At 54.7% G+C, this 26,586-nt stretch overlaps 1 protein-coding gene across 1 annotated transcript; it reads right to left on the bottom strand.

Annotated features, from left to right (window-relative positions):
- Positions 1-2,390: 2,390 nt before the first annotated feature.
- LOC147710131 (tubulin beta chain) lies at positions 2,391-26,586 on the bottom strand. Its single transcript, XM_086920827.1, has 4 exons — positions 26,402-26,586; positions 11,518-11,626; positions 7,723-7,833; positions 2,391-7,223 (listed from the first exon to the last, which is right to left on the bottom strand). Exons 1-4 carry the CDS (start codon positions 26,456-26,458, stop codon positions 6,166-6,168), a joined length of 1,335 nt encoding a protein of 444 aa, XP_086776953.1. The 5' UTR covers positions 26,459-26,586; the 3' UTR covers positions 2,391-6,165.

The raw sequence follows: 26,586 nt of genomic DNA, 5'->3' as shown, positions 1-26,586 counted from the left end.
CACTACTCTGCACTCACTACTCTGCACTCACTACTCACTACTCTGCACTCACTACTCACTACTCACTACTCACTACTCTGCACTCACTACTCTGCACTCACTACTCACTACTACTCTGCACTCACTACTCACTACTCTGCACTACTCACTACTCTGCACTCACTACTCACTACTCTGCACTCACTACTCACTACTCTGCACTCTGCACTCACTACTCTGCACTCACTACTCTGCACTCACTACTCTGCACTCACTACTCTGCACTCACTACTCTGCACTCACTACTCTGCACTCTGCACTCACTACTCGTTACTCTGCACTCACTACTCGTTACTCTGCACTCACTACTCGTTACTCTGCACTCACTACTCACTACTCACTACTCTGCACTCACTACTCTGCACTCTGCACTCACTACTCTGCACTCACTACTCTGCACTCTGTACTCACTACTCACACTCTGCACTCACACTCTGCACTCACTACTCACACTCTGCACTCACTACTCACACTCTGCACTCACTACTCTGCACTCTGCACTCACTACTCTGCACTCACTACTCTGCACTCACTACTCTGCACTCACTACTCTGCACTCTGCACTCACACTCTGCACTCAACTCTGCACGCTGCATTCACACTCTGCACACTCACTCTGCACTCACTACTTCACTTTCTGCACTCACACTCTGCTCACTCACTCTGCACTCACTACTTCACACTCTGCACTCACACTCTGCTCACTCACTCTGCACTCACTACTTCACACTCTGCACTCTGCTCACTCTGAACTGTGCGCACTCTGCACTCACACTATAATAATCCTTATGCAGAATTCCTCTAAAGTATAAGCAGATTGGGTTTTTCCTATAGGCGCCAAAGAGTCAATGATAGGAAAAGAGGGCAGAGAGTGCTAACCCCATCTCCCCACCCACAGACAACCAAAAATTATCTTCTGCGTTGCTTTGTTCTAATAATATGAATAAGGAATTTAAAGTATATGTATGGGCGAGTGGAAGGTGATCTATCGTATTCAATATATTCTTAACACAATTGGTGTTCATGGTTACCTTTACAAACGTGAGATGAAGATGATGCTCACTTTTTAGTTATATAAGGATATTTTGTCGAGTACATTCAAGTTCAACCCACTGGCTGTAAGCAACAAGCTGAGGATCAACAGGCGCGAAACAGCGTGGCGGGCGCGCACGAGACGCAGCGTGGGCGTGCACATCAGCTGAAGATCCCCGGAGAAGACACCGAGTCTGCCTGCTGCCATGACTGACCTGCTGCGAGGGAAAGAGCCCGGTGAGTGGGGTTCGAGGGGGGGCGGCAGAGAGGGAGTGGGCAGAGAGGGAGGGTGTGTGTGTGTGTGTGTGTGTGTGCGTGCGTGAGTGTGTGCTTCTGTCAGTGTGAATGTGGAGCAAGAGATGTGCACGGCTCCAGGAGGCTCGGCGTGCGCGTCCACGAGATGCAATCGGCGCTCGTTCACCGCTCTGGCTCCGTTGAGAGTGAACTTAGTGACAATAGGTCTCGAAGCCGAGACCTAAAAAGGCGGTGGAGCTCCTTGGGCCAGAGATGTTGGCAATCAGTGAGTGAGAAGAGGTGGGAGAGGATGTGGCCCCAGGGCCAGAGCTGCCGACTTTGGAGCTGGAGAACCAGGATGGTGTCTCGGCATCGGCTCAGCATCCTGTGATCCTGGGCAGATCCTTCAATTTCCCTGCGCCTACCAAAAATGAATGTGACCCTGTGTAACGTAACCGGTGCTCATGTAAAGCGCTCCAATACCTTCGGGTCGAGTTCACGCTATATAAATCTGCGAGAGAAAAAAAAGTCCAGCCTTCGGAGAGAAGATGAATGAGAAGAAGCCAACATCCCTGGGGCCAGCCCTGGCAGGAGAAGTGAGAGCTATAACTGTTTGAAGTCTTAATCTGGCACGAAGCCTGGTGGAGACGGCTTATATGGCGGCATCCTTCCTGGTCTGAATCTGTGTGGAGTGGGAGTCTGAGAAGACACTTTCAGATGCTTTGTTAACCTTCTGCTTTCTCAAATATGCTCAATTTGCCACTCTTTTTTTCAATTTTTTCTCCAAAACTCCAAACCCTTTTTATGACAGACAGGCTCACTCGCCATCAGGCACTATTCACCCCGATTTTTTCACCCCACTACTTTCAAATGTCACCAGCTGCCACTGGTAATAGCATCACCTTTTATAGTGCTTTCAAAAAAAGTATTGTATGAAGCACTCTGATTATAGGACTTACCGCATGTTTGATTCAGGGACTTGGATGCAGAAATAGCATTGCCTATTGAAGAGGGTTTGAAGTGTAACACTTTTCTGTGGAAACCATACCCACCGCCCCTCCCCTAAAATAAAGCAACAGGACTTCTTTTGAACAAAATAAAAAAAAAAAGTTTTTATTTCATCACAGGTTTGTCATCTTTTCAATATGAAAAAGCAGCTGTAAAAAAGGAAAACAAACTTAAGCAGATGCAGACAGAAACAGGAGAGAGAATGCTACAAAGAAAAGAAGGCATAAATCTAAGATATGGCCAGCTCACCCCTAGTGTAGGAGAGACCCCCCTGCCGAGGAATAGAGCTTGGCGCTACGAACAAAAAGGGCAGAAACTAACATTGCGCATTTCCATTTTGTCAAGCACCCTCCACCCGATTAGAGCTTTTTGAGGAGTGTTCGGGCTTCTGTGTGCTGAAAGGTCAACATAGGTGTCTTTCTTTGGAGAATTTGCAAGAACAGCCCCGACGGGTAACTTACTCTTTTGCTCTAGGCTAGATTTTGCTCTAGTCCTCCTCTAGGGAGGAAGTCCGTGTCTCGTTTTTTGTTACGGTCAGCCACTTTTCACACCCGTACATACATTTCGTTAACATAACCACTCTATGCTGACTTTATGCCCAAGTTCCTGCTGCGCAAATAATGCCGACATACATTTTGTCCTTCGCTGATCTCTGCCCAGGCCTGGAAATTGAGCTACGCCTAAATGGAGGTTTAACCCTAAAAATGAAAAACAGACATCTTTGTAGATTTCTGATAAGGGGAAACTCGATCTTCTCTGCATGTTGGTCTTTAATGAAGACCACTTCTTGAGTCCGTTTCGGTGCTCGACACTTCTTCGCTACTGATGGAAATAGAGGAAAGACTCCCACCTTAGTGGAAGCCGGCTAGATGAATGACAGGCTCAGATGGTGTTTGTACTCCTGATCTTTGGAAACGGACACCTGAACTCAGGATATCGAACCAGAGGATTGAACTGGAGGACTAAAGAGAATATAAAGCTTTAAGGACTAGATAAACTGGCTTCATGTACTCCAATCTTGAATGAAAAGTAGCTGACAAGGTTTGGCACATTTATAAATGGTGTGGAGAGTGTTGTCCATTTGTGACAGATACACTTCCATGTGCCTCCTCTCAGAACGTTCCACTTAAAAGTAAAGTTTTCAAACCACGCGTTGAAAACCATGCCAGGCTTGGACTCTTCCATGACCATGAACTGGACAACTTTAAAAGGATCGCAGAGTCAATTTAAGGCATGGGCAAAGAGGGCCAATGCCCAGGGCCCCAGCCTTTTAGGGGGCCCCCTGATAGAACCAGCTCTGTTCTGCAGATAGTCTTGTCCTGATGACCTTCAGATTGTTTTAAATACAATTTCCCTTCAATTTATTTTTAGTGCGAGTGATGAATGGGAGTCTATTACTGTCATTTTGCAGACAAATTTGTTTGCACAACTATGCAACATCTATATAAAAAAAACGTGTTTTATATCAAAACAGGACCTTGCATTTGAGAAACGGGAGGGGTCACAAAGATTATTGCAATATTAGTGAGCTGTTGCTGCATTATAATACCGAAAAAACACATCACTATCCATGAATATTAGATGTAAACAGATTTATAATGTGGACCAATGTGTTTCTGCAGTGGGCAAAGAGGGCATAAAAGAGCTGAAACTGGATCATAAATTCAAAGCTGGTTCGAACAGGAGCCCCCCAAATATGTTTGGTCCAGGGTCCCGAAATCCTTAAGATGTCCTGGTAGGATCATGGAAGATCCTGTAATTGTATTGAAAAAGGATTGAAATTGCCTGTCAAAGAGCAAAATTGCACTTTCTCCATAAAACTCTGAAATACTATACAAATTTGGTGTATGCTTTCACAGCAAAAATGGATTTGTGGGCATCTTGCATGACTTTTCACAAGAGATCACACATTACTTGAAGTCTCGCGAGATACTGGGTAGAGAAGAAAATGGCTCTGAGACAGTCTGCAACAAGCTTCACATGTGGAAAATGTCATGCTAAAATGTGTAACATCAAATATTGTGCCACACAAGCATAAATAATTTCACCCAGACCTACATCTCACTTTGTCACTGGTTTAAGTAAATAAGTCCTTTCCGAGACGTGAATGCATTCTGATCGACTTTGGTTCTTTGCTTGCTCTGGAGAGTGCAATACATGGACTTGCCTGGATTAGGCTTTCCCTGGGACCTTGGTCATCTGTGGTGGTGCAACAAACACAGGCAGTTTAGGGTCACTGGGGTTCATCCTGTGGTGATCACACCTCTATGCCTAGGATGTTCTCCAAGGCCCCTTGGTAAATGTAGTCCAACACCCTACACCCACTGCCTTCTTTATCTCCCATACATCTTTACCAGTTGAAGCGGATGCCCCTCCTAAAAGGTGGCCTCGCCTACAACCAATTCTAAAGTGTTCATGGAAATTTCAGCCTTCAACTTGTCTTATCGTATTACTGCTTACAACCGTTTAATCACCCCACTGAGGAAAACAAGTCTACGTTAGCTAAAACTTTGGCAGTCAGATTTCAGAGACCAAAGTATTTCTACCCAAGTTCCAGGACACCTCCATGAGATACGCAAAGGCTAGGGCTCCAGGTGACATTAAATGGATGGGCGTGCTCAGCAGCTGCAAACATTTGCATTCACTGACACAATGTTGGCTTTATGCAGCTGCAACAAGGCACACCAGCATCAAGAGGACAGCGTTCTCTCTTTATTGTATTTCTTTGCAACTGTTGCATTGCTACAGAAACACCGTTTAACACAGGACTAACAATGGCCGCCCTCCTCATCGCTACGCCAACACGCCAACACCTGATCCTCTCCCTACATTCTGTTTTTAGCACACTTCACATTTTTACCCCCACTTTATAACATAACGTGTATTTGTAAAGCGCACATTCACCCGGACGTATCTTGGATCAGAATAACAGATGTTTATTGTTACCCAACTCAATTGATCTGAATAACAGATGTTGATTGTTACCAAACTCAATGGTACTCATTTTTTCGACCTCAGACGGATGAAAGGCTGAGTGGACCCACCAGGATATGAACCTGTAACCAGTAGGTCGAACCACAGACTCCTATAGTGGATGCATTAGTCCACTGAGCCACCAGACCGGGCCTTTACACCTGTGCCCCTCACTGAAGCCTTCCTACTGACCTTGATTATGTTATAAGAAACTTATAGAGTGCACGTACACCAGAAGGTTTCTTGGAGCTAAATCCCCTGGAATGCATTGCTGTTGATGTTCTGAACCACAGCATCAGGGTGCACCTTGCTCAGCACTGCAGGCAGAGCTAATCCTGTATAGGTACCAACTCTTGATTTGCTCTGAACGCTAGACTCGAAGGGTTACAGCTCTGTTGCCTACTACCTTGTTTAAGAACCACACAGGGCAGCAGTTGTCTAAAGAAAGCAAATATAAAACTGATGACCATGTTAGGCCTTTATCAAGAGCAGCTAGAGAAGCACAGACTTGCAGCAGTTGGTACTGGCAAATGGAGGGCAAGGCTTAAGACCACGTGGGGTCTGTATGGAGCAGGAATGTAAAGAAGCTAGTACAGACAGGACTAGTACTGAGAGAGCAAGGGTGCAGCTGCAGACCATGCATGGCCCGAGTATAAACAAGCCAGGGCATGAGAATGTGCATTGCACAGGAGGTCGTCTGTCTGCGGCCCGTGCTGTTTTTTAAAGTCAAGGTTGGTGGCGACATTGCACCCCTCCAAAAAGCTCTAATCAGTTGAGGGGCTTGGATTTCACACTCCAGGGAAAGAAGAGAAACTTAAAATGAAATGCAAATTAAGTGAAAAGTTATGTTTTTTTTCACATGGACCAAACAATGCTTCCTCAGGCTTCCTCCTCAACCTCCTCGCCGAAATCTTCTTCCTCCTCGGCCGTGGCGTCCTGGTACTGCTGGTACTCGGACACCAGGTCGTTCATGTTGCTCTCCGCCTCTGTGAACTCCATCTCGTCCATGCCCTCGCCCGTGTACCAGTGCAGGAAGGCCTTGCGGCGGAACATGGCCGTGAACTGCTCGGAGATGCGTTTGAAAAGCTCCTGGATGGCGGTGCTGTTGCCGATGAAGGTGACCGCCATCTTGAGGCCACGAGGTGGGATGTCGCACACCGCTGTCTTGACGTTGTTCGGGATCCACTCCACGAAGTAGCTGCTGTTCTTGTTCTGAACATTTAACATCTGCTCGTCCACCTCCTTCATGGACATGCGGCCGCGGAACACCGCTGCCACGGTGAGGTAGCGGCCATGGCGCGGGTCACAGGCCGCCATCATGTTTTTGGCATCAAAGACCTGCTGAGTCAGCTCGGGCACGGTCAGGGCACGGTACTGCTGGCTTCCACGGCTGGTGAGGGGGGCAAAGCCTGGCATGAAGAAGTGCAAGCGAGGGAAGGGGACCATGTTTACTGCCAACTTGCGGAGATCGGCGTTGAGCTGCCCGGGAAAACGAAGGCAGGTGGTGACACCACTCATGGTGGCAGACACCAGGTGGTTGAGGTCGCCGTAGGTGGGCGTGGTCAGCTTGAGGGTGCGGAAGCAGATGTCATAAAGGGCCTCGTTGTCAATGCAGTAGGTCTCATCTGTGTTCTCCACCAGCTGGTGGACGGACAGGGTGGCGTTGTAGGGCTCAACTACTGTGTCTGAAACCTTGGGGGAGGGCACCACGCTGAAGGTGTTCATGATGCGGTCTGGGTACTCCTCCCGGATCTTGCTGATCAACAGGGTACCCATGCCAGAGCCGGTGCCGCCACCCAGCGAGTGGGTGAGCTGGAAGCCCTGGAGGCAGTCGCAGCTCTCTGCCTCTTTCCGGACCACATCGAGCACGGAGTCCACAAGCTCGGCCCCTTCGGTGTAGTGACCCTTGGCCCAATTGTTACCTGCTCCACTCTGACCTGCAAAGAGAATACAGCGGTTACTTTGAGTGCTAACAATGCAGTCGATGCCCATGTGCATTATCACCAAGAGGAGGAGTCACTCGAACGTATGACTCGAAAGACTTCTTCAGAGAAAAACAACTTGCACACATCCAACACAAGATTACCAAAGTATGCAAAGAGTGTGTACCTACGGCTACACATGCCTCAAACACATGGGTTACTTGGGAGGATTCATTCAGACTATCAAAACTTTTTTTGCCTCCCTTTTTGCTGACACTAGTGATAGGGAGTCCCAAGGCCATTTATTAAGGTCTGTATTTAAAGTTTTACAGCAGACTTTGAAGTTTACCACACTACGACAGGTGAGCCGGTGGCCACCGACCAGTGGGAAAATTGAACCGCTCTACACCCCACAGACATACTTTAACTTTAAATCGATAGCTTCACACATGCCCTGGCCTGCTCATACTCCATCCTATCTACTTCCATAACTCCTTTGCTCTGCCCTTCTCACCGAAAACAAAGTTGTCTGGTCTGAAGATCTGTCCAAAGGGTCCTGAACGCACGGAGTCCATGGTCCCGGGCTCCAAGTCCACCAGGATGGCTCGCGGCACGTACTTCCCACCTGTGTTGGAAGGAAGAGAACAAAAACATTCAGCACTCAGCTATATCAAATCCATCAACCCCAAACCTCCAGAGTCAAGCAGAGGAGAACCTGGGGGGAGCCGAAAACACATTCAGCACCCGGCTACACCAACCCATCAACCCCAAACCTCCAGGGTCAAGCAGAGGAGAACCTGGGGGAAGCAGACAACACATTCAGCACCCGGCTACACCAACCCATCAACCCCAAACCTCCAGAGTCAAGCAGAGGAGAACCTGGGGGAAGCAGACAACACATTCAGCACCCGGCTACACCAACCCATCAACTCCAAACCTCCAGAGTCAAGCAGAGGAGAACCTGGGGGAAGCAGACAACACATTCAGCACCCGGCTACACCAACCCATCAACCCCAAACCTCTAGAGTCAAGCAGAGGGGTACCTGGAGGGAAGCAGACAACACTTTCAGCACCCGGCTACACCAACCCATCAACCCCAAACCTCTAGAGTCAAGCAGAGGGGTACCTGGGGGGAAGCAGACTACACATTCAGCACCCGGCTACACCAACCCATCAACCCCAAACCTCCAGGGTCAAGCAGAGGAGAACCTGGGGGAAGCAGACAACACATTCAGCACCCGGCTACACCAACCCATCAACCCCAAACCTCTAGAGTCAAGCAGAGGGGTACCTGGGGGGAAGCAGACTACACATTCAGCACCCGGCTACACCAACCCATCAACCCCAAACCTCTAGAGTCAAGCAGAGGGGTACCTGGGGGGAAGCAGACTACACATTCAGCACCCGGCTACACCAACCCATCAACCCCAAACCTCTAGAGTCAAGCAGAGGGGTACCTGGGGGGAAGCAGACAACAAACACATTCAGCACTCGGCTCTCGAGTTTACAAGTGACCTGTGCGCAACATGTGCAGTGCAATACTAGCCACAACTTCCGAAAGCTAGAGGTTTCCTGCACACAAACAGTCCTCTGCCTCGAGCTCTCAACGCCACATCTCAGATGCTGGGAGGCGGGCGTGCTGGTGCAGCCTCTACAACCTGGCAGAAGCCTCCTTGGAAACTCCAGCTATAACCTGTGCAATCTTTGTTTGGAAAAAGCATGACATACACGTTTCAACTCTGCAGCCCGCCGCTTCGGAGCTTCTTTTTCCATGTTGCTTCTTTTTGCTCTGCTGCTTCTCCTTGAAATATGCTACTTTCACAGCACCGAGAAGGTACGGCGAACAGTGTCATCTAATGATAATAAGTAACGACGTAACCTCTAGAAATACAAATCTTACGCCTCTAATTAGGAAAAACTGGTCTCTGCTCTTCCTTCCCAACTCCTGCTGACCAGTTGTTTACCTAGACGTAGAACGACTCCCACCCTCTAGATTCTGCAATTTTCTATTACACTTAGTTTTGCTCTATGCTATTAATTTAAGTTTTAAATACATTCTTTGTACGTTACCCTAGTACCCCCTGGGGGGTAATGGCATGATATCGCTATATAAACCAGTTATCACAAACAAATAAGTAAAAATTGGCCTGCTCAAACTCCAAATGGCTGTCCCGCCTCGAGGTGCCAAAACGTCCACAGTGTTTGAGACTACATATGGCTAATATTGGACTGTTGATTTTGTTCAGACCAGTTTGTTAACTTGCCTGCGTTTTTGCAATGTTCGCATCGTTTTTTAGGTTGTATTAAAGTGGAGACCAATTGGTACTACAAAATGGGCGAGTGTCATCAGCAACATGAGTCCAAGAAGCCACACTGCACTACACCGCATCTGCCTACAATGCCCAGCCTCACCCCTTTCTTTCCCGGCACTTTTGGGCCAACATATTGCAAGAATCCGCAGCTGCGATTAACAAGTGAACTGGGCTTTACAGATGCACAGAGCTGGTGTCTTCGTCATTTCACTGCACGAGCGAAAGGGTGGGACCGCCGACTGGCCCAATGAAATGCATCCACAGTTGGAAGCAGCAGTGTTTCTCCAACTACCACTGGCAAAGAAAATGCTCCCTGTGGAAGAGGAAGAAAGCAATACAACAGAATCCCAGGCCAACCCATAAGAGTGGGCCACTGTCATTTTCACTAGTGCACAAGTGTTCCCAGAGAGGGAGATATGACCCACGTGCTGTTCTCGGCGGTGAATCGCCCTGTACGACATTTCGAGGCTCATTGGAGACTGCGGCGGCGGGTCTATTTTACATCGAAGAACCACCAATCGTCCCATTGCAATGAATGAGAACAAAACTGAAATGTACTTGCTCTGAACACAAAGTAGAAACAAGCATTGGCAACGCCAATAGGTCTCGCCTTTGGGACCATATCAGTGTCTAGCCATACAACAGTTGATGTTGTTGCACCAAGGATATTGTGCTGCTTAACTAAATACTTATAAGGTCCCAAAGGCGAGACCTATTGGCTATGCTAATGCTTGTTCTGTGTTTCCCAGTGTATACCATTCTTCCTCACCATGTTTTCTTTCTCATCGACTTTGGAGTGTTCCTTCCTGCTTCCAGGCCCAACGGCAGAAAAAAGAATTGGAAATTGGCGACTATGATGAAGAATGCCCGCGGCATGCATCTTATGTTATAATAGCAGAGATACAGTCCAAATAGTTGATGCAAAAAAAAAAAAACACACGCAACACAGACTATAAAAGACAATTCTGGAATTCTGGACCTAACCACTAGATGGCAGACTAAGGCCGAGCAAAGAACCACTCTGCACAACAGCTGCTCTTAAAGTGGATTATGTGATACACGATCCAAGCCAGCGCTCGTAATCAAAGCAATAAAACTATACTTTTAATACCTCACCATGAGTTTAAAATGATAAAAGGCCCTGGTGAAATATTGGAAATCGAAATTTGTAAAAAAAATATATACATATTCCTTTTAAAGTTCTCCTCCCCGCGTCCCCTGTATCGCTCTGGCTGGATTCATTTTGACCACAAGGTATAGGAGTAGTCGTGAAAGTGCTTCATGACTGGGGTCAAGACTGTAAGTGGGCCGGGTCTCACCGGCGCTGAGCACCGGCAGTTTTTAAAGGGGGCCTCGAAACGGGTCTCTATCGGGCTCTGTTGTGTGTCCTGGCACAGGCAGGCTGCAGTGACAGCAGACACATCCATGTGCGCTGCTGACATTGCTCACTTCTCACTAGTGGGTAAGTTACGGCATGACGTCATGCCAAGTGCGTGTTGTGGGGAAGGGAAATCCCTTAAAGAGTCATTTTATTTCTAGATTTCCCTTCTCTTTATGAAACTCAGGAGCAGCAACATTGTGGTGGTGTCACCAGGGCTTTAAGTGGAAGCTTTTTCAATATTATATACAATCCATAGTTGCTGTTCATTTATCTTATGCAACTAACAACCATTGACAACGCCAATAGTCCTGGCTTCTTGTAGGTATGATGTTACTTGTGTCATATATCTGGATGTAATGACAGGAGCTGCAAAATACAAGTCCGGCAGCACACTGTGCTAAACACACATTTTTAGCGTACGTGTTCTTAAGACACACCCTTAATTACATTAGCCACGCCTCTTTGAGAGACCCCCTCCCCCCCCCCCCCCCCCCCCCCCCCAGTTTTTTCATCCAACTTAAAGCCCTGGCTGGGGTCATCCCTTCCTGTGTGGGACACCTGAAGCAGCCACGTCAACCCCTCCCCCCACGACCCACCAGGCATCAGCCCGGCCCACCTGTGGCCTCGTTGTAGTAGACGCTGATCCGGTCCAGCTGCAGGTCGCTGTCCCCATGGTAGGTTCCGGTGGGGTCGATGCCGTGCTCATCGCTGATGACTTCCCAAAACTACACAGGAGGGAAAAAAAAACTTTTAGACAGAACACCCCCAAGTTGGTTAGATGTCTCACACACACACACAAAACGTTACCAGCCCAACATGTGCACAACCAACGCAGAGCAGCTTCAGCTCTAGCGGAGACACCCCGAGCTAGAGACAGGTCCCACGAGAGGCGAGAGCGCCGCCGGCAGGGGGGCCCGGAGCCGGAGGACTCAGGAAGAGGCCAGGAGGCATCGAGCGAGGGTCCGACGGATCACACGGACATCCGGGATCTGTGTGACCTCATGACCGAAGGGCTCGATCCTACCCGGTCCCCTCGTCCGGCCACCCTGTGGTTCATAAAATGAGTACCACTGAGCTGGTTACCAATAAATATCCTCTCTCTGCCAGTAGCGCCGAGAGGCCCTCAGAAGGAGCCTTTGTGCTACAAACGTCAGTGTGAAGTCCAGGAGCCTTCAGCACCTGCCCATGTAAAGCACTCCCGGTTACGATAGCTTCCTCCAATCTGCGGAGGCTCCGGGCCCCGCCTTCACTGCTCCCCTGTCCCAGGCTCCCTGTCCTGTATTCAGCCCCCACCTGCCCCCGGCTCCCTGTCCTGTATTCAGCATCCACCTGCCCCTGGCTCCCTGTCCTGTATTCAGCCCCCACCTGCCCCTGGCTCCCTGTCCTGTATTCAGCCCCCACCTGCCCCTGGCTCCCTGTCCTGTATTCAGCCCCCACCTGCCCCTGGCTCCCTGTCCTGTATTCAGCATCCACCTGCCCCTGGCTCCCTGTCCTGTATTCAGCATCCACCTGCCCCTGGCTCCCTGTCCTGTATTCAGCCCCCACCTGCCCCGGGCTCCCTGTCCTGTATTCAGCCCCCACCTGCCCCGGGCTCCCTGTCCTGTATTCAGCATCCACCTGCCCCTGGCTCCCTGTCCTGTATTCAGCCCCCACCTGCCCCTGGATCCCTGTCATGTATTCAGCCCCCACCTGCCCCTGGCTCCCTGTCCTGTATTCAGCCCCCACCTGCCCCGGGCTCCCTGTCCTGTATTCAGCCCCCACCTGCCCCGGGCTCCCTGTCCTGTATTCAGCATCCACCTGCCCCTGGCTCCCTGTCCTGTATTCAGCCCCCACCTGCCCCGGGCTCCCTGTCCTGTATTCAGCCCCCACCTGCCCCGGGCTCCCTGTCCTGTATTCAGCATCCACCTGCCCCTGGCTCCCTGTCCTGTATTCAGCCCCCACCTGCCCCTGGCTCCCTGTCCTGTTTTCAGCCCCCACCTGCCCAGGGCTCCCTGTCCTGTATTCAGCCCCCACCTGCCCCAGGCTCCCTGTCCTGTTTTCAGCCCCCACCTGCCCAGGGCTCCCTGTCCTGTATTCAGCCCCCACCTGCCCCAGGCTCCCTGTCCTGTATTCAGCCCCCACCTGCCCCTGGCTCCCTGTCCTGTATTCAGCCCCCACCTGCTCCTGGCTCCCTGTCCTGTATTCAGCCCCCACCTGCCCCTGGCTCCCTGTCCTGTATTCAGCCCCCACCTGCCCCTGGCTCCCTGTCCTGTATTCAGCCCCCACCTGCCCAGGGCTCCCTGTCCTGTTTTCAGCCCCCACCTGCCCCTGGCTCCCTGTCCTGTATTCAGCATCCACCTGCCCCTGGATCCCTGTCCTGTATTCAGCCCCCACCTGCCCAGGGCTCCCTGTCCTGTATTCGGCATCCACCTGCCCCTGGCTCCCTGTCCTGTATTCAGCATCCACCTGCCCCTGGATCCCTGTCCTGTATTCAGCCCCCACCTGCCCCTGGATCCCTGTCCTGTATTCAGCCCCCACCTGCCCCTGGCTCCCTGTCCTGTATTCAGCATCCACCTGCCCCTGGATCCCTGTCCTGTATTCAGCCCCCACCTGCCCAGGGCTCCCTGTCCTGTATTCAGGCCCCACCTGCCCCTGGATCCCTGTCCTGTATTCAGCCCCCACCTGCCCCTGGATCCCTGTCCTGTATTCAGCCCCCACCTGCCCCTGGCTCCCTGTCCTGTTTTCAGCCCCCACCTGCCCCTGGATCCCTGTCCTGTATTCAGCCCCCACCTGCCCAGGGCTCCCTGTCCTGTATTCAGCCCCCACCTGCCCCAGGGCTCCCTGTCCTGTATTCAGCCCCCACCTGCCCCTGGCTCCCTGTCCTGTATTCAGCCCCCACCTGCCCCTGGATCCCTGTCCTGTATTCAGCCCCCACCTGCCCCTGGATCCCTGTCCTGTATTCAGCCCCCACCTGCCCCTGGATCCCTGTCCTGTATTCAGCCCCCACCTGCCCCTGGATCCCTGTCCTGTATTCAGCCCCCACCTGCCCCTGGATCCCTGTCCTGTATTCAGCCCCCACCTGCCCCTGGATCCCTGTCCTGTATTCAGCCCCCACCTGCCCCTGGCTCCCTGTCCTGTATTCAGCCCCCACCTGCCCCTGGATCCCTGTCCTGTATTCAGCCCCCACCTGCCCCTGGCTCCCTGTCCTGTTTTCAGCCCCCACCTGCCCCAGGCTCCCTGTCCTGTATTCAGCATCCACCTGCCCCTGGCTCCCTGTCCTGTATTCAGCCCCCACCTGCCCCTGGCTCCCTGTCCTGTATTCAGCCCCCACCTGCCCCTGGCTCCCTGTCCTGTATTCAGCATCCACCTGCCCCTGGATCCCTGTCCTGTATTCAGCCCCCACCTGCCCCTGGCTCCCTGTCCTGTTTTCAGCCCCCACCTGCCCCTGGATCCCTGTCCTGTATTCAGCCCCCACCTGCCCCTGGCTCCCTGTCCTGTATTCACCCCCCACCTGCCCAGGCTCCCTGTCCTGTATTCAGCCCCCACCTGCCCCTGGCTCCCTGTCCTGTATTCAGCCCCCACCTGCCCCTGGATCCCTGTCCTGTATTCAGCCCCCACCTGCCCCTGGCTCCCTGTCCTGTATTCAGCCCCCACCTGCCCCTGGATCCCTGTCCTGTATTCAGCCCCCACCTGCCCCTGGCTCCCTGTCCTGTATTCAGCCCCCACCTGCCCAGGCTCCCTGTCCTGTATTCAGCCCCCACCTGCCCCTGGCTCCCTGTCCTGTATTCAGCCCCCACCTGCCCCTGGATCCCTGTCCTGTATTCAGCCCCCACCTGCCCCTGGCTCCCTGTCCTGTATTCAGCCCCCACCTGCTCCTGGCTCCCTGTCCTGTATTCAGCCTGCACCTGCCCCTGGCTCCCTGTCCTGTATTCAGCCCCCACCTGCCCCTGGCTCCCTGTCCTGTATTCAGCCCCCACCTGCCTGTTAGACGGACCGGGAGGGTCGGCCGAGATTACGGGGAGAGGTCTCCAGGGAGAGCCGTCTCCAACGACTGTACAGATAAGTAACTTCCCCCCCACAGACGGACACCACACAAGATTGAAGGTTAACGAGACTTTATATGCACTTCTTAGGTTACGTTGATATAATACAAGGAGGTCTGGACTCAGGGGTCCCCTCGGTTCTGATCTCTGGTTGAGGAAAAGGGTAGCGGGACAGTCTTAGTTACCAATGAGTTCAATAGCTCTCAATCCTCGAGCTCGGCGTGGTTGCTGATCGGGCCGTGGAGGAGCCAAGCAGGTCCCGAGATGGATGAAGGATGGTCGACGGGCCGTGGAGAAGCCAAGCAGGTCCCGAGATGGATGAAGGATGGTCGACGGGCCGTGGAGAAGCCAAGCAGGTCCCGATGCAGATGACAGTTACAACGGTCCGCGGCCTCGCCAGCAGATCCGGACGACGGTGAAGGATGAAGGTTACGACGGCTGTGGCAGCGCCACCAGGCAGGATGATGGTGCACAGGACAGAGCTACGGCAGCGCCAGTAGTCCGTCCAGGATGAGTTCTTCTTTCGTCTCTCGACTCCAAGATACAACTGCCTTCCTGTTCTGGAGCTGCCCCAGTTATAGGGCTGGCGTGCTTTGATGTCCGGACCCTCGCACTTGGAGGTCGGGAGGTCCGGGATGAGGGAGTCCAGACACCCAGCAGGGGGGTGGAGCCAGCGCCCGGGGAGGCGATGGGCGAGCGGCACTGGCCGGGGGAGAACCATCGACACCTCTTTCTCCCATTGACTGGCCAAGTAGCTCGCTCACCTCCTGGGTGGAGGGTGGTGCCGGAATGTCTGAGGCCGGGCTAGGCCCAGGGTTGAGGTCGATCGGGGGCCAGGCGGCCTCGTGGCGAAGTGTCCAAGATGGCGGCCCGGGCTGGGCGCGTGGGTCGGCCGTGGATCGGACCCACGAGGTTATCATGCTCGGGGGCAGGTGTCCCTGAGGGGACGTAGGACGTGCAATGGTGGGGTGTGGTGCTTGTATGACTGGCTCGGGCTTGGTCGAGCCGGGGGAGAGCGGCCCGTCACGTGGCCTGTCCAACATGCGTCCCCCCCAGCTGAAGGCGGGGAGAGTTACCCATCCTCTTGGGGACTCTCTTCGTCGAGGCGGAAAAACCGGGACAGGCCATCCGCGTTGGCGTGGTCAGACCCAGGCCGGTGTTCAACGGTAAAGTCCATACCTTGCAAGGAGATGGACCAGCGTAGCAGTTTTGGGTTTTCCCCCCGCATGTGCATCAACCACTGCAGGGGTCGGTGGTCAGTCTGCACCCGGAAGTGGGTGCCAAAAAGGTAGGGTCGGAGCTTCTTGAGGGCCCATACCACAGCGAAGGCTTCCCTCTCTATGGTGCTCCAGCGTTGCTCCCGTGGTAGGAGTCTCCGGCTGATGAAGGCCACCGGTTGATCAAGGCCTTCGGTGTTCACCTGGGACAGGACCGCCCCAATGCCCTGGTCGGAGGCGTCCGTCTGGACGACGAACTCCCGGCTGTAGTCTGGGGCCTGGAGTACAGGAGCGGAACACATGGCGGCCTTTAGCTGTTCGAAGGCCGCTTGACACTCTGGGGTCCAGTTCACCTTCTTGGGCTGATTTTTCGACGTGAGTTCGGTGAGAGGCCCCACGATGGTACCATAGTCTTTCACGAACCTTCGGTAGTAGCCCGTGAGGCCCAGGAAGGCTCGCACCTCAGTTTGAGTGTTAGGGGGTTGCCAGTTCTGGATGGCGGCAATTTTCAGTTGAAGAGGGGCCACTAGACCGCTTCCCACTTGGTGTCCGAGGTAGGTCACTGACCCTTGTCCAATTTGACATTTGCTGGCCTTGATCGTGAGGCCAGCTCGCTGAAGGGCTTGCAACACTGCCTGGAGGTGGTGGAGGTGCTCGGTCCAGTGGTGGCTGTACACAGCGATGTCGTCCAGGTAGGCGGCGCTGAACTCTTCGAGCCCCGCCAGGACCTGATTGACGAGCCGTTGGAAAGTCGCTGGGGCATTTTTCATGCCGAAGGGCATGACCGTGAAGTGATAGTGGCCATCGGGGGTGGAGAAGGCAGAACGTTCTTGTGCTCGGGGTGTGAGGCCGATCTGCCAATAGCCTGCCGTTAGATCGAAGATGCTGAGGTAACGGGCAGCGCCCATTCGGTCGACCAGTTCATCTGCCCGGGGGATGGGGTGTGCGTCCGTTCTGGTGACTTCATTCAGGCCCCGGTAGTCGACACAGAACCGGAGTTCGGGTGTGGTTCCGGGGGCGGCTGCTTTGGGGACCAGTACGACCGGGCTGGCCCATGGACTGTCGGAGGGCTCGATGACCCCGAGCGTGAGCATCTTAGTTACTTCCGCCTGGATGCAGGCCCGTACCCGATCAGGTACGCGGTAGGCCCGGTGGCGGATAGGAGGGCTGTCTCCGGTGTCCACATCGTGCACACACCAGGAAGTGACACCTGGGGTGAGGGAGAACAGGCTGGCAAATCGTGATAGGAGGGCTTGGCACTCTTGGCGTTGTTCCTGGGTGAGGGTCTCCGAGAGTCGGACCCCATCCACGGAGCCGTCTTGCTCCTGGGTCCGCAAGAGGTCAGGGAGAGGCTCGGAGTCGTCCTCAACCCCGTTGTCTGTGGCCATCAAGAGGCTGAGTTCTGTTCGTGCAAAGTGGGGTTTCAGTCTGTTGGTGTGGAGGACTCGGAGCGGATTCCGGGCGGACTCCATATCGATCAGATAGGTGGCGGGTCCCTTGCGCTCGATTACCTTGAAGGGTCCCGTCCATTTGTCTTGGAGAGCGCACGGTTCTGTGGGGGACATTACCCAGACCTGTTGCCCCGGCTCGAATTCAATAGATGAGGCGTTCTGGTCATACCATCTCTTCATGTCCTCTTGACTGGCCTCTAGGTTGGCTTTCGCTAGGTCTCTGAACCGCTGGGACTGGTTGCGGAGGGTGAGGAGGTACCGGAAGACATCTGGAGGACTCTTGGCCGGAGGCAACTCCCAGCCTTCTTTGATCAGGCTGAGTGGCCCCCGTACTGGGTGCCCATAGAGCAGCTCGAATGGGCTGAAGCCTAGGGACTTCTGTGGGACCTCCCGGTAGGCGAAGAGGAGGCACGGCAGCAGCACGTCCCACTGGCGACGGAGGGGTTCTTCCAATCCCCCGATCATCCCTTTTAGTGTGCGATTGAACCGTTCAACAAGTCCGTTTCCTTGGGGGTGATAGGGGGTCGTGAAGCGGTAGGTGACCCCACACTGTTGCCAGAGGGACTTCATGTATTTGGAAATAAAGTTCGTGCCTCTGTCACTGACGACTTCTCGGGGGAACCCCACACGGGAGAAGATCCCCATCAGGGCCCTGCCGACCACTGGGGCTGTGACGGTCCGGAGAGGAATAGCCTCAGGGTAGCGGGTGGCGTGGTCCACTAGTACTAGGATGAAGCGATGGCCTTGTCTTGTACGTGGGTCTAGGGGTCCCACAATGTCTATTCCGACCCTCTCAAATGGGGTTGTGACTACGGGAAAGGGTTGCAGGGGGGCCTTTAATTTGCGGCCGCTCTTCCCACTGGCTTGGCACGTGGGGCAAGATCGGCAATGCTGGTGCACATCGTTTCTCATTTTTGGCCAGAAGAAGTGGGTCACTAGGCGGCTGTAGGTTTTATCTTGTCCCAGGTGCCCTGCCAGGGGGACATCGTGGGCCAGATTTAGCAGGAAGTCTCTAAAGCGGAGTGGCACCACTAGTACTCGGTTGGCCCCCAGCTCGGCGATTCGTTGCTCGCTGTACAGTAGGTCATTGTCCCAGTAGACCCAATGAGCTCCGGAGGTATCCCCTGCGCTTTGGGCGAGCGCTTGTTGTCGGAGTCCCTCAAGGGAGGGACAGGTCTTCTGCTCCTGACGAAATTGTTCTTGTGTGGGCCCCCCTTCTTGAGCCCACTGGTCGAGATTAGCAAGGTCGGAAGGTTGAGCAGGTTCGAGGGGGATGCACTGGTCGGGGGTCTCGGCGGGGGCGACCGGAGGCGGAGGCGCCGGCCATTCTGGTTCTTCCGGGTGATGGTTGGCACGGGCGGCCATAGACCGGGTGGTGACGCACGGCCAGTCTGGGACGCCCAACATCCCCAAGTGTTCTTTTCGCTCCACGGCTGCCCACGGGGAGCTTTCCAGGTCATTTCCGAGGAGGCAGTCCACGGGGGCGTCGTCTCGGACCGTTACTTTCAACATGCCGGAGACCCCTCCCCATTCAAAGGGGACGCAGGCCATCCGACACAGACTCTCCGAGTTGTCGGCTGATCGTACAGGGCAGAGAATGTTCGGTAGATATTGCTCTGGGGTCACCAGATGACAGCGGACGGCTGTCACACTGGCCCCGGTGTCTCGAAGGGCTTCGGCCCGTTGTCCATTGATGCTCACCCATTGGCCGTACTTCTGGGTGTTAGCGGGTAGGGGGACCCGCGGGACCATGTCTCTTCCCCCTAAGCACGCGAGAGTCATGGCGGCTGGCTCCCACCCTTGATACTCTTGCTCGTCTGTTTCTTGTTCCTCGGAGATCTGTTCTTCCCCTAGTGCCGCGGCGGTCACCTGGCGGGGTCTTGGGCTCTGATACTGCGGGCAGCTTGGGTCATTTGCATAGTGGCCGACTCGTTGGCATCGGTGACATGTAACATTGGCTCTGTATCCCGGTCGCGCCGGGGTGCTGCCCCGGTTGGCCGGGGGGTGGTGCTGGTAGCGGGGGCGGCCGGAGTATTGTCTCTTCCTCGCCCTTGGCCCCCTCCTCCTCCTCTGGATCGGTGGTGACCATTGTTGTTCCTGTTCTGCTCGTAGGACCCATTCCGGCCCACTCGGGTGATCTCCCACCGGTCAGCTTCGGCTGCGAGCTGCCGGGGATCGGTTAACTTGCTGTCGAGGAGGTGTTGGCGTAGTTCAATGAAGCAGTTGTTGGACAGATGCTCCCATACCATCAGATTGAACAACTGCTCGTAGGTCGTGACGTTGTTCCCTCTGATCCAGCCTTCGAAGGCTCGGCTAAAGTACGTTACATAGTCCACCCAAGTTGTACCTGGAATGCGTGTGCAGTCTCGGAACCTCTGACGGTACATCTCGGGCGTGAGGCCATAGCGAGTGAGGAGGGCCGCTTTCATATGGTCGTAGGAGGTCATCTGGTGGTCTGGGAGCTGTAACAGAGTATCGCGGCCCTCATTGAGGAATTTGCCCCATAGGCCGGCTCCCCAGTCGGCTCTATCGATCCGGTGCGCAGTCATCGCGATTTCATATGCTTTAAACCATTGCTGGATGTCGTCTTCTCGAAAATATTCTCGGACCACATCCTTGGGGATGTGCACTTTTTTGTCCGTGGTCCCGGGGGTGGACGGTCTGTCGGGCACCCCTAATTCTTTATTCTGTTTGCGCAGGTTGATCTCGGCTAGGTTCCGCTCGTGCTCGTACGTTAGTCTTTTTTCCTCGAGCTCCCTTTGCCTCTGTTTCTCCTCTCTTTCTTCTCGGAGGCGAAGGTGCTCTAAGTTTATTTTTTGCTCGGCCAATTTGAGTTCTATGTCCATCTTGAGTCGGGCCATTTCAAGTTCGTGTAGTCGGGCTTTTTCTCTTTCTTGGATCTCGTCTTGCGAGAGACCCGTTCTTTGCTCTTCAGGGGCCGTGTTGGTCTTTTTCGCGGTGCTTTGCTCCGGGGCTTCGACATCCCCGGTCTCTGCCCAAGATTCTAGGGCATGCTTAAAATCGTCCTTGGTACTTAGTCCGGTGGTAGCGATACCTAGTTCGATGCAGAACTGCTTTAGTTCACGATGGCTGTATTCCTCTAGTTTTTCCATTTGGAACTTCTCAGTTGATCCGCTCTCTTTAGTCGACATTGTTGTTCGTTGTGGGGTGAGCTACTCTCTGTACGTTATGCGGTGATTCGGATCGCGCCGCTGGCCACCAATGTTAGACGGACCGGGAGGGTCGGCCGAGATTACGGGGAGAGGTCTCCAGGGAGAGCCGTCTCCAACGACTGTACAGATAAGTAACTTCCCCCCCACAGACGGACACCACACAAGATTGAAGGTTAACGAGACTTTATATGCACTTCTTAGGTTACGTTGATATAATACAAGGAGGTCTGGACTCAGGGGTCCCCTCGGTTCTGATCTCTGGTTGAGGAAAAGGGTAGCGGGACAGTCTTAGTTACCAATGAGTTCAATAGCTCTCAATCCTCGAGCTCGGCGTGGTTGCTGATCGGGCCGTGGAGGAGCCAAGCAGGTCCCGAGATGGATGAAGGATGGTCGACGGGCCGTGGAGAAGCCAAGCAGGTCCCGAGATGGATGAAGGATGGTCGACGGGCCGTGGAGAAGCCAAGCAGGTCCCGATGCAGATGACAGTTACAACGGTCCGCGGCCTCGCCAGCAGATCCGGACGACGGTGAAGGATGAAGGTTACGACGGCTGTGGCAGCGCCACCAGGCAGGATGATGGTGCACAGGACAGAGCTACGGCAGCGCCAGTAGTCCGTCCAGGATGAGTTCTTCTTTCGTCTCTCGACTCCAAGATACAACTGCCTTCCTGTTCTGGAGCTGCCCCAGTTATAGGGCTGGCGTGCTTTGATGTCCGGACCCTCGCACTTGGAGGTCGGGAGGTCCGGGATGAGGGAGTCCAGACACCCAGCAGGGGGGTGGAGCCAGCGCCCGGGGAGGCGATGGGCGAGCGGCACTGGCCGGGGGAGAACCATCGACACCTCTTTCTCCCATTGACTGGCCAAGTAGCTCGCTCACCTCCTGGGTGGAGGGTGGTGCCGGAATGTCTGAGGCCGGGCTAGGCCCAGGGTTGAGGTCGATCGGGGGCCAGGCGGCCTCGTGGCGAAGTGTCCAAGATGGCGGCCCGGGCTGGGCGCGTGGGTCGGCCGTGGATCGGACCCACGAGGTTATCATGCTCGGGGGCAGGTGTCCCTGAGGGGACGTAGGACGTGCAATGGTGGGGTGTGGTGCTTGTATGACTGGCTCGGGCTTGGTCGAGCCGGGGGAGAGCGGCCCGTCACGTGGCCTGTCCAACACTGCCCCTGGATCCCTGTCCTGTATTCAGCCCCCACCTGCCCCTGGCTCCCTGTCCTGTATTCAGCCCCACCTGCCCCTGGCTCCCTGTCCTGTATTCAGCATCCACCTGCCCCAGGCTCCCTGTCCTGTATTCAGCATCCACTTGCCCCTGGCTCCCTGTCCTGTATTCAGCCCCCACCTGCCCCTGGCTCCCTGTCCTGTATTCAGCATCCACCTGCCCCGGGCTCCCTGTCCTGTATTCAGCCCCCGCCTGCCCCTGGCTCCCTGTCCTGTATTCAGCCCCCACCTGCCCCTGGCTCCCTGTCCTGTATTCAGCCCCCACCTGCCCCTGGCTCCCTGTCCTGTATTCAGCCCCCACCTGCCCCTGGCTCCCTGTCCTGTATTCAGCCCCCACCTGCCCCTGGCTCCCTGTCCTGTATTCAGCATCCACCTGCCCCTGGCTCCCTGTCCTGTATTCAGCCCCCACCTGCCCCTGGCTCCCTGTCCTGTATTCAGCCCCCACCTGCCCAGGGCTCCCTGTCCTGTATTCAGCCCCCACCTGCCCCTGGCTCCCTGTCCTGTATTCAGCCCCCACCTGCCCCTGGCTCCCTGTCCTGTATTCAGCATCCACCTGCCCCAGGCTCCCTGTCCTGTATTCAGCATCCACCTGCCCCTGGCTCCCTGTCCTGTATTCAGCCCCCACCTGCCCCTGGCTCCCTGTCCTGTATTCAGCATCCACCTGCCCCAGGCTCCCTGTCCTGTATTCAGCATCCACCTGCCCCTGGCTCCCTGTCCTGTATTCAGCCCCCACCTGCCCCTGGCTCCCTGTCCTGTATTCAGCATCCACCTGCCCCAGGCTCCCTGTCCTGTATTCAGCATCCACCTGCCCCTGGCTCCCTGTCCTGTATTCAGCCCCCACCTGCCCCTGGCTCCCTGTCCTGTATTCAGCCCCCACCTGCCCCTGGCTCCCTGTCCTGTATTCAGCATCCACCTGCCCAGGCTCCCTGTCCTGTATTCAGCATCCACCTGCCCCTGGCTCCCTGTCCTGTATTCAGCCCCCACCTGCCCCTGGCTCCCTGTCCTGTATTCAGCCCCCACCTGCCCCTGGCTCCCTGTCCTGTATTCAGTCCCCACCTGCCCCGGGCTCCCTGTCCTGAATTCAGCCCCCACCTGTCCGGGCTCACCGTCCTCCCCGTCCTGTCGAGAAGTGGCCACGCCCATTGTAGGACCACACTATAGGAGGGGGGGGGGGGGGGCTGTAGGCTTCCTACAGACCCTAAATAACCCAGCACTGTACAAAGAGGTGTGCGTCAGAGCGCCCCACTCCCAGGAGCGGGGAGCCCCAGCTTCTCCCCCCCACGACCGCCTCATGCTGGTAAGTGGAAGTGGGTCCACACAGTGACCAACAACTTCCGCCTCATCCTTGTGAGGCAGTTGAAAGGAGTACCACCGCCGTGTCAGGCGCGCGCCTGTTATTCAAGCGCCCTCAAGATTTAGCCTTTCAGTGGGCGCTACATGCGGCGCACATTCATTGTACAATGGTGCGCAGTCTGCGCCGCGCCACCGACCTCTCGATGCGCTTTCTTGATTTCCAGCGGTTTGTGTATTCGATGGATCAGAACCGAACAAGAGGCAGGAATGGGAAACTGACACGGATTTAAAAATAAGATAAGATTAAAAAAAAAAGTCACAGAGCGGGGGGGGGGGGGGGGGGGAGCGTGGACGACGCTTCCAGCGCAGGGTCCGACTGTGTAAAAAGATGAATATTTATAGCTCAGGGGGAGGGAGCTGTGGAATGACCCCCCCCCCATACTGAGATGCCACGAGCCTGCGGTGACAGGGGCAGCGAGGTTTGACATTCCTCAGGGGTGGGGTCACTGCTGCCATTAGTCCACCAATGCGCTTCTGTGACCCCCCTCCCCACTCCCCGCTGCAGCCGGGGAGGGGGTGTCCTCCCTGCTCCACGGAGCCACAAAGAGGCAGAAATGGAGAGAGCGCCCCCTGAAGAGGGAACCCCAGAACCGACAGGAAAGTGAGTGAGGGCGACCCCCACTCTGTATGACAGTGAGCGAAACTGCAAATCACTTCTCACCCATGTGCAACTCTCCCCGCCCCCCCCGCTCCTCCCCCCAGAAAAAAACACCAAGAAATTACAATTTAAGCCCTCACTGTTGCATCTACTCGCGCTTCAGGACATCTGGGAGCGCCCCCACCCCCCTAGTGACCCTGTATGTCATGCATGACAAGAGCTCCCCGTGCGGCAGTGACCCCGGGATGGGTCATGTATGACGTTCCCCATAGTGCGGCGGCGACCCAGGGTGGTGGTGGAGGGTGTCATATGACACCCCAACGTGCGGAGTGACCCTGGGCTGGAGGTGTCATGTATCATGACATGCGCCCCCGTGCGGCAGTGACCCCCGGGTGGTGGGGGTGTCATGTATGACTTATGCCCCCGCCCACCCCCCTAAGACACTGACCCCAGAGGATTTGTTGCCTTTGATACAATGTTTCTCCCCCCCCCCCCAATTCAGGAAACCTGGGGCAACGTTGGTAAGCATAGAACAGCCCCTCCCCCCCCGACCGAAGCATGGGGGGGGGGGGTAAAACTCGCAGACTTCACCCCTTATGAGATTACTACCCCCGCCCCCCCACAGGGTAGAGTACGGGGGTGAACGGCAGCGCTTTCGAGGTTCTTCAATAGCGCCCCCTCAGACGTCACCGCCCGCGGCCCACACCATCAACAGAAGGGGGCTCCGCGGGAGGGGCCGGGCTCACTTCATCCCTACAAATGGCGCCAGGAGGCCTTTGTGAGGAGCTGCGGCCACGTGTCACCGCCCCCGCCACGAGCGGCGGGTGCCAATGCAATGACTGCACCCCCCCCCCATCATCACCGGGGACCCATGCACCCCCGCTGCTGGTGCCTATCCAGTGACAGCCGCCCCCCTCCCCCCATCATCACCGGGGACCCCCACCCCGCATCACCGGGGACCCATGAACGCCCCCCTGCCACGTGTTTTTAATGCAATGACAGCACCCCCCCCCCTTGCTGCTGGTGCTAATGCAATGAAAGCAACCCCCTCCCCGATTCATCAGCGGGGGCTCATACACACCCCTCCCCGAGCATGCGCAGCTGTCACTAATCCAGTGACAGACCCCCCCCCCTGAATCTAATATAAGATCCCCCCAGGGTGCCCTGCTGTCACTGATCCAATGACAGCGCCCCTCCCAAAAACCTTCCCCACCCCCATCACGAATGTATCCGAAGGCTTCCTCCTACCCCTTCTGGGGGGGGGGGGGGGGGGGTCGAATTTAATAAAAAGCCTTCTCTCTACCCCCACCCTCCATTGCGGGTGGGGGGACGAATCTAATTAAATGAATCCTTATCTGTAACCTCTCCTTGGGGGGGGGGGGGGGGGGGGGGGGGGGGGTGCACGAATAAAAAGCCTTCTCTCAACCCCCTCACCGCCTCCTCTGGGAGTTGGGGGCACGAATGTAATGAAAAGCCACCTCTCTGCCCCCGCCCCGGTCCCCGTTAGAGCCGAGGGTCCGCGCCCACCTCAGCCCCGGAGCGGCCGCCCCGCCCGGGTATTAGCGGGTCTTTGTTTGGAGACGGACGGGCGGATACACAGTAGCCCCCGGTATCTGACACACGGACAGGCCTTTGTAGTACAAACACTTCTTTATGTTTGTAACACACGATTCCGGGGACTGCACTTCAGGGTGGATCCCTGGGTCTCATCAGAGCGCACAGAGGGCGGATTCAGCATCCCCGACCCCAGGAGAGAAACCTCAGCCGCTTTCGAGGAAAACCGGATCAAGGGCTTGAAAGGGTTAAATATGAAGATAACGGGTTTACACTGCAGGAAGAAGCGCTCCTCTCCCAATGGAAACATGAACAAAAGCACAAGCAACGAAATATCGACGCGGAGAAGAAATCTGTAGAATTTACACGTTACTAAAAAGAAGGGGGGAGGACCAACCAATACAGCAGGAAACTACATAAATAAAAAAATAAATAAAAAATACACTACATCAAAGGGAAAAAACCCGCACACTACATTATGGGATCGCTAGACAAAGAAAAATACCGAGCAAGCGCGGCCGCAATGACAGTTAAAAATTGAATTTCTCATGTATGTAACGTCAGCCACGAACGAGAGAAAAGATTTGACAGCATACTTTGATACACAACTGTAAAAAAATATATACATATAAAAAATGTGATGAGGGAAAAAGGCATATACTCGGCTAGTAGCGTATATTAATACAAATCAGGAAAATACAATTTATGAGGAATATGAAAGCTTTAAGCACACAAAAACAACATGCTTTTGTAGTAAAGTAAGTTTTTCACAATACACCATTACAATGAAAAACAGAGAGATTAAAAAAGATAAGAACTTTAGGAGCTCTCTGTTTCCGCCGTATGAAAATTAAAAAGAATGTGCACAGATCCGCAGCGATGAATGGGGCGTGGGGCCAATTCCGCCCCCTCCCTCCTCACCTTGGCCCCGATCTGGTTGCCGCACTGGCCCGCCTGGATGTGCACGATCTCCCTCATGATGCTGCTGTCTGCTGGGACCGGATGGAACGCTCGGAGCGCCGGGTTCGTTCCTCGAACGTTCGGGGACAAAAGATTCGGAGGGACCCGACGGCTGACGCAACAATGGGGGAACAGCAGAGGGCTGA

Source organism: Lissotriton vulgaris, chromosome 5 (assembly GCF_964263255.1).
Source record: "Lissotriton vulgaris chromosome 5, aLisVul1.2, whole genome shotgun sequence".
Classification (NCBI taxonomy): domain Eukaryota; kingdom Metazoa; phylum Chordata; class Amphibia; order Caudata; family Salamandridae; genus Lissotriton; species Lissotriton vulgaris.
Note: the sequence above shows the minus strand (reverse complement) of the source record. Positions and strands in the feature narration are given on the sequence as shown.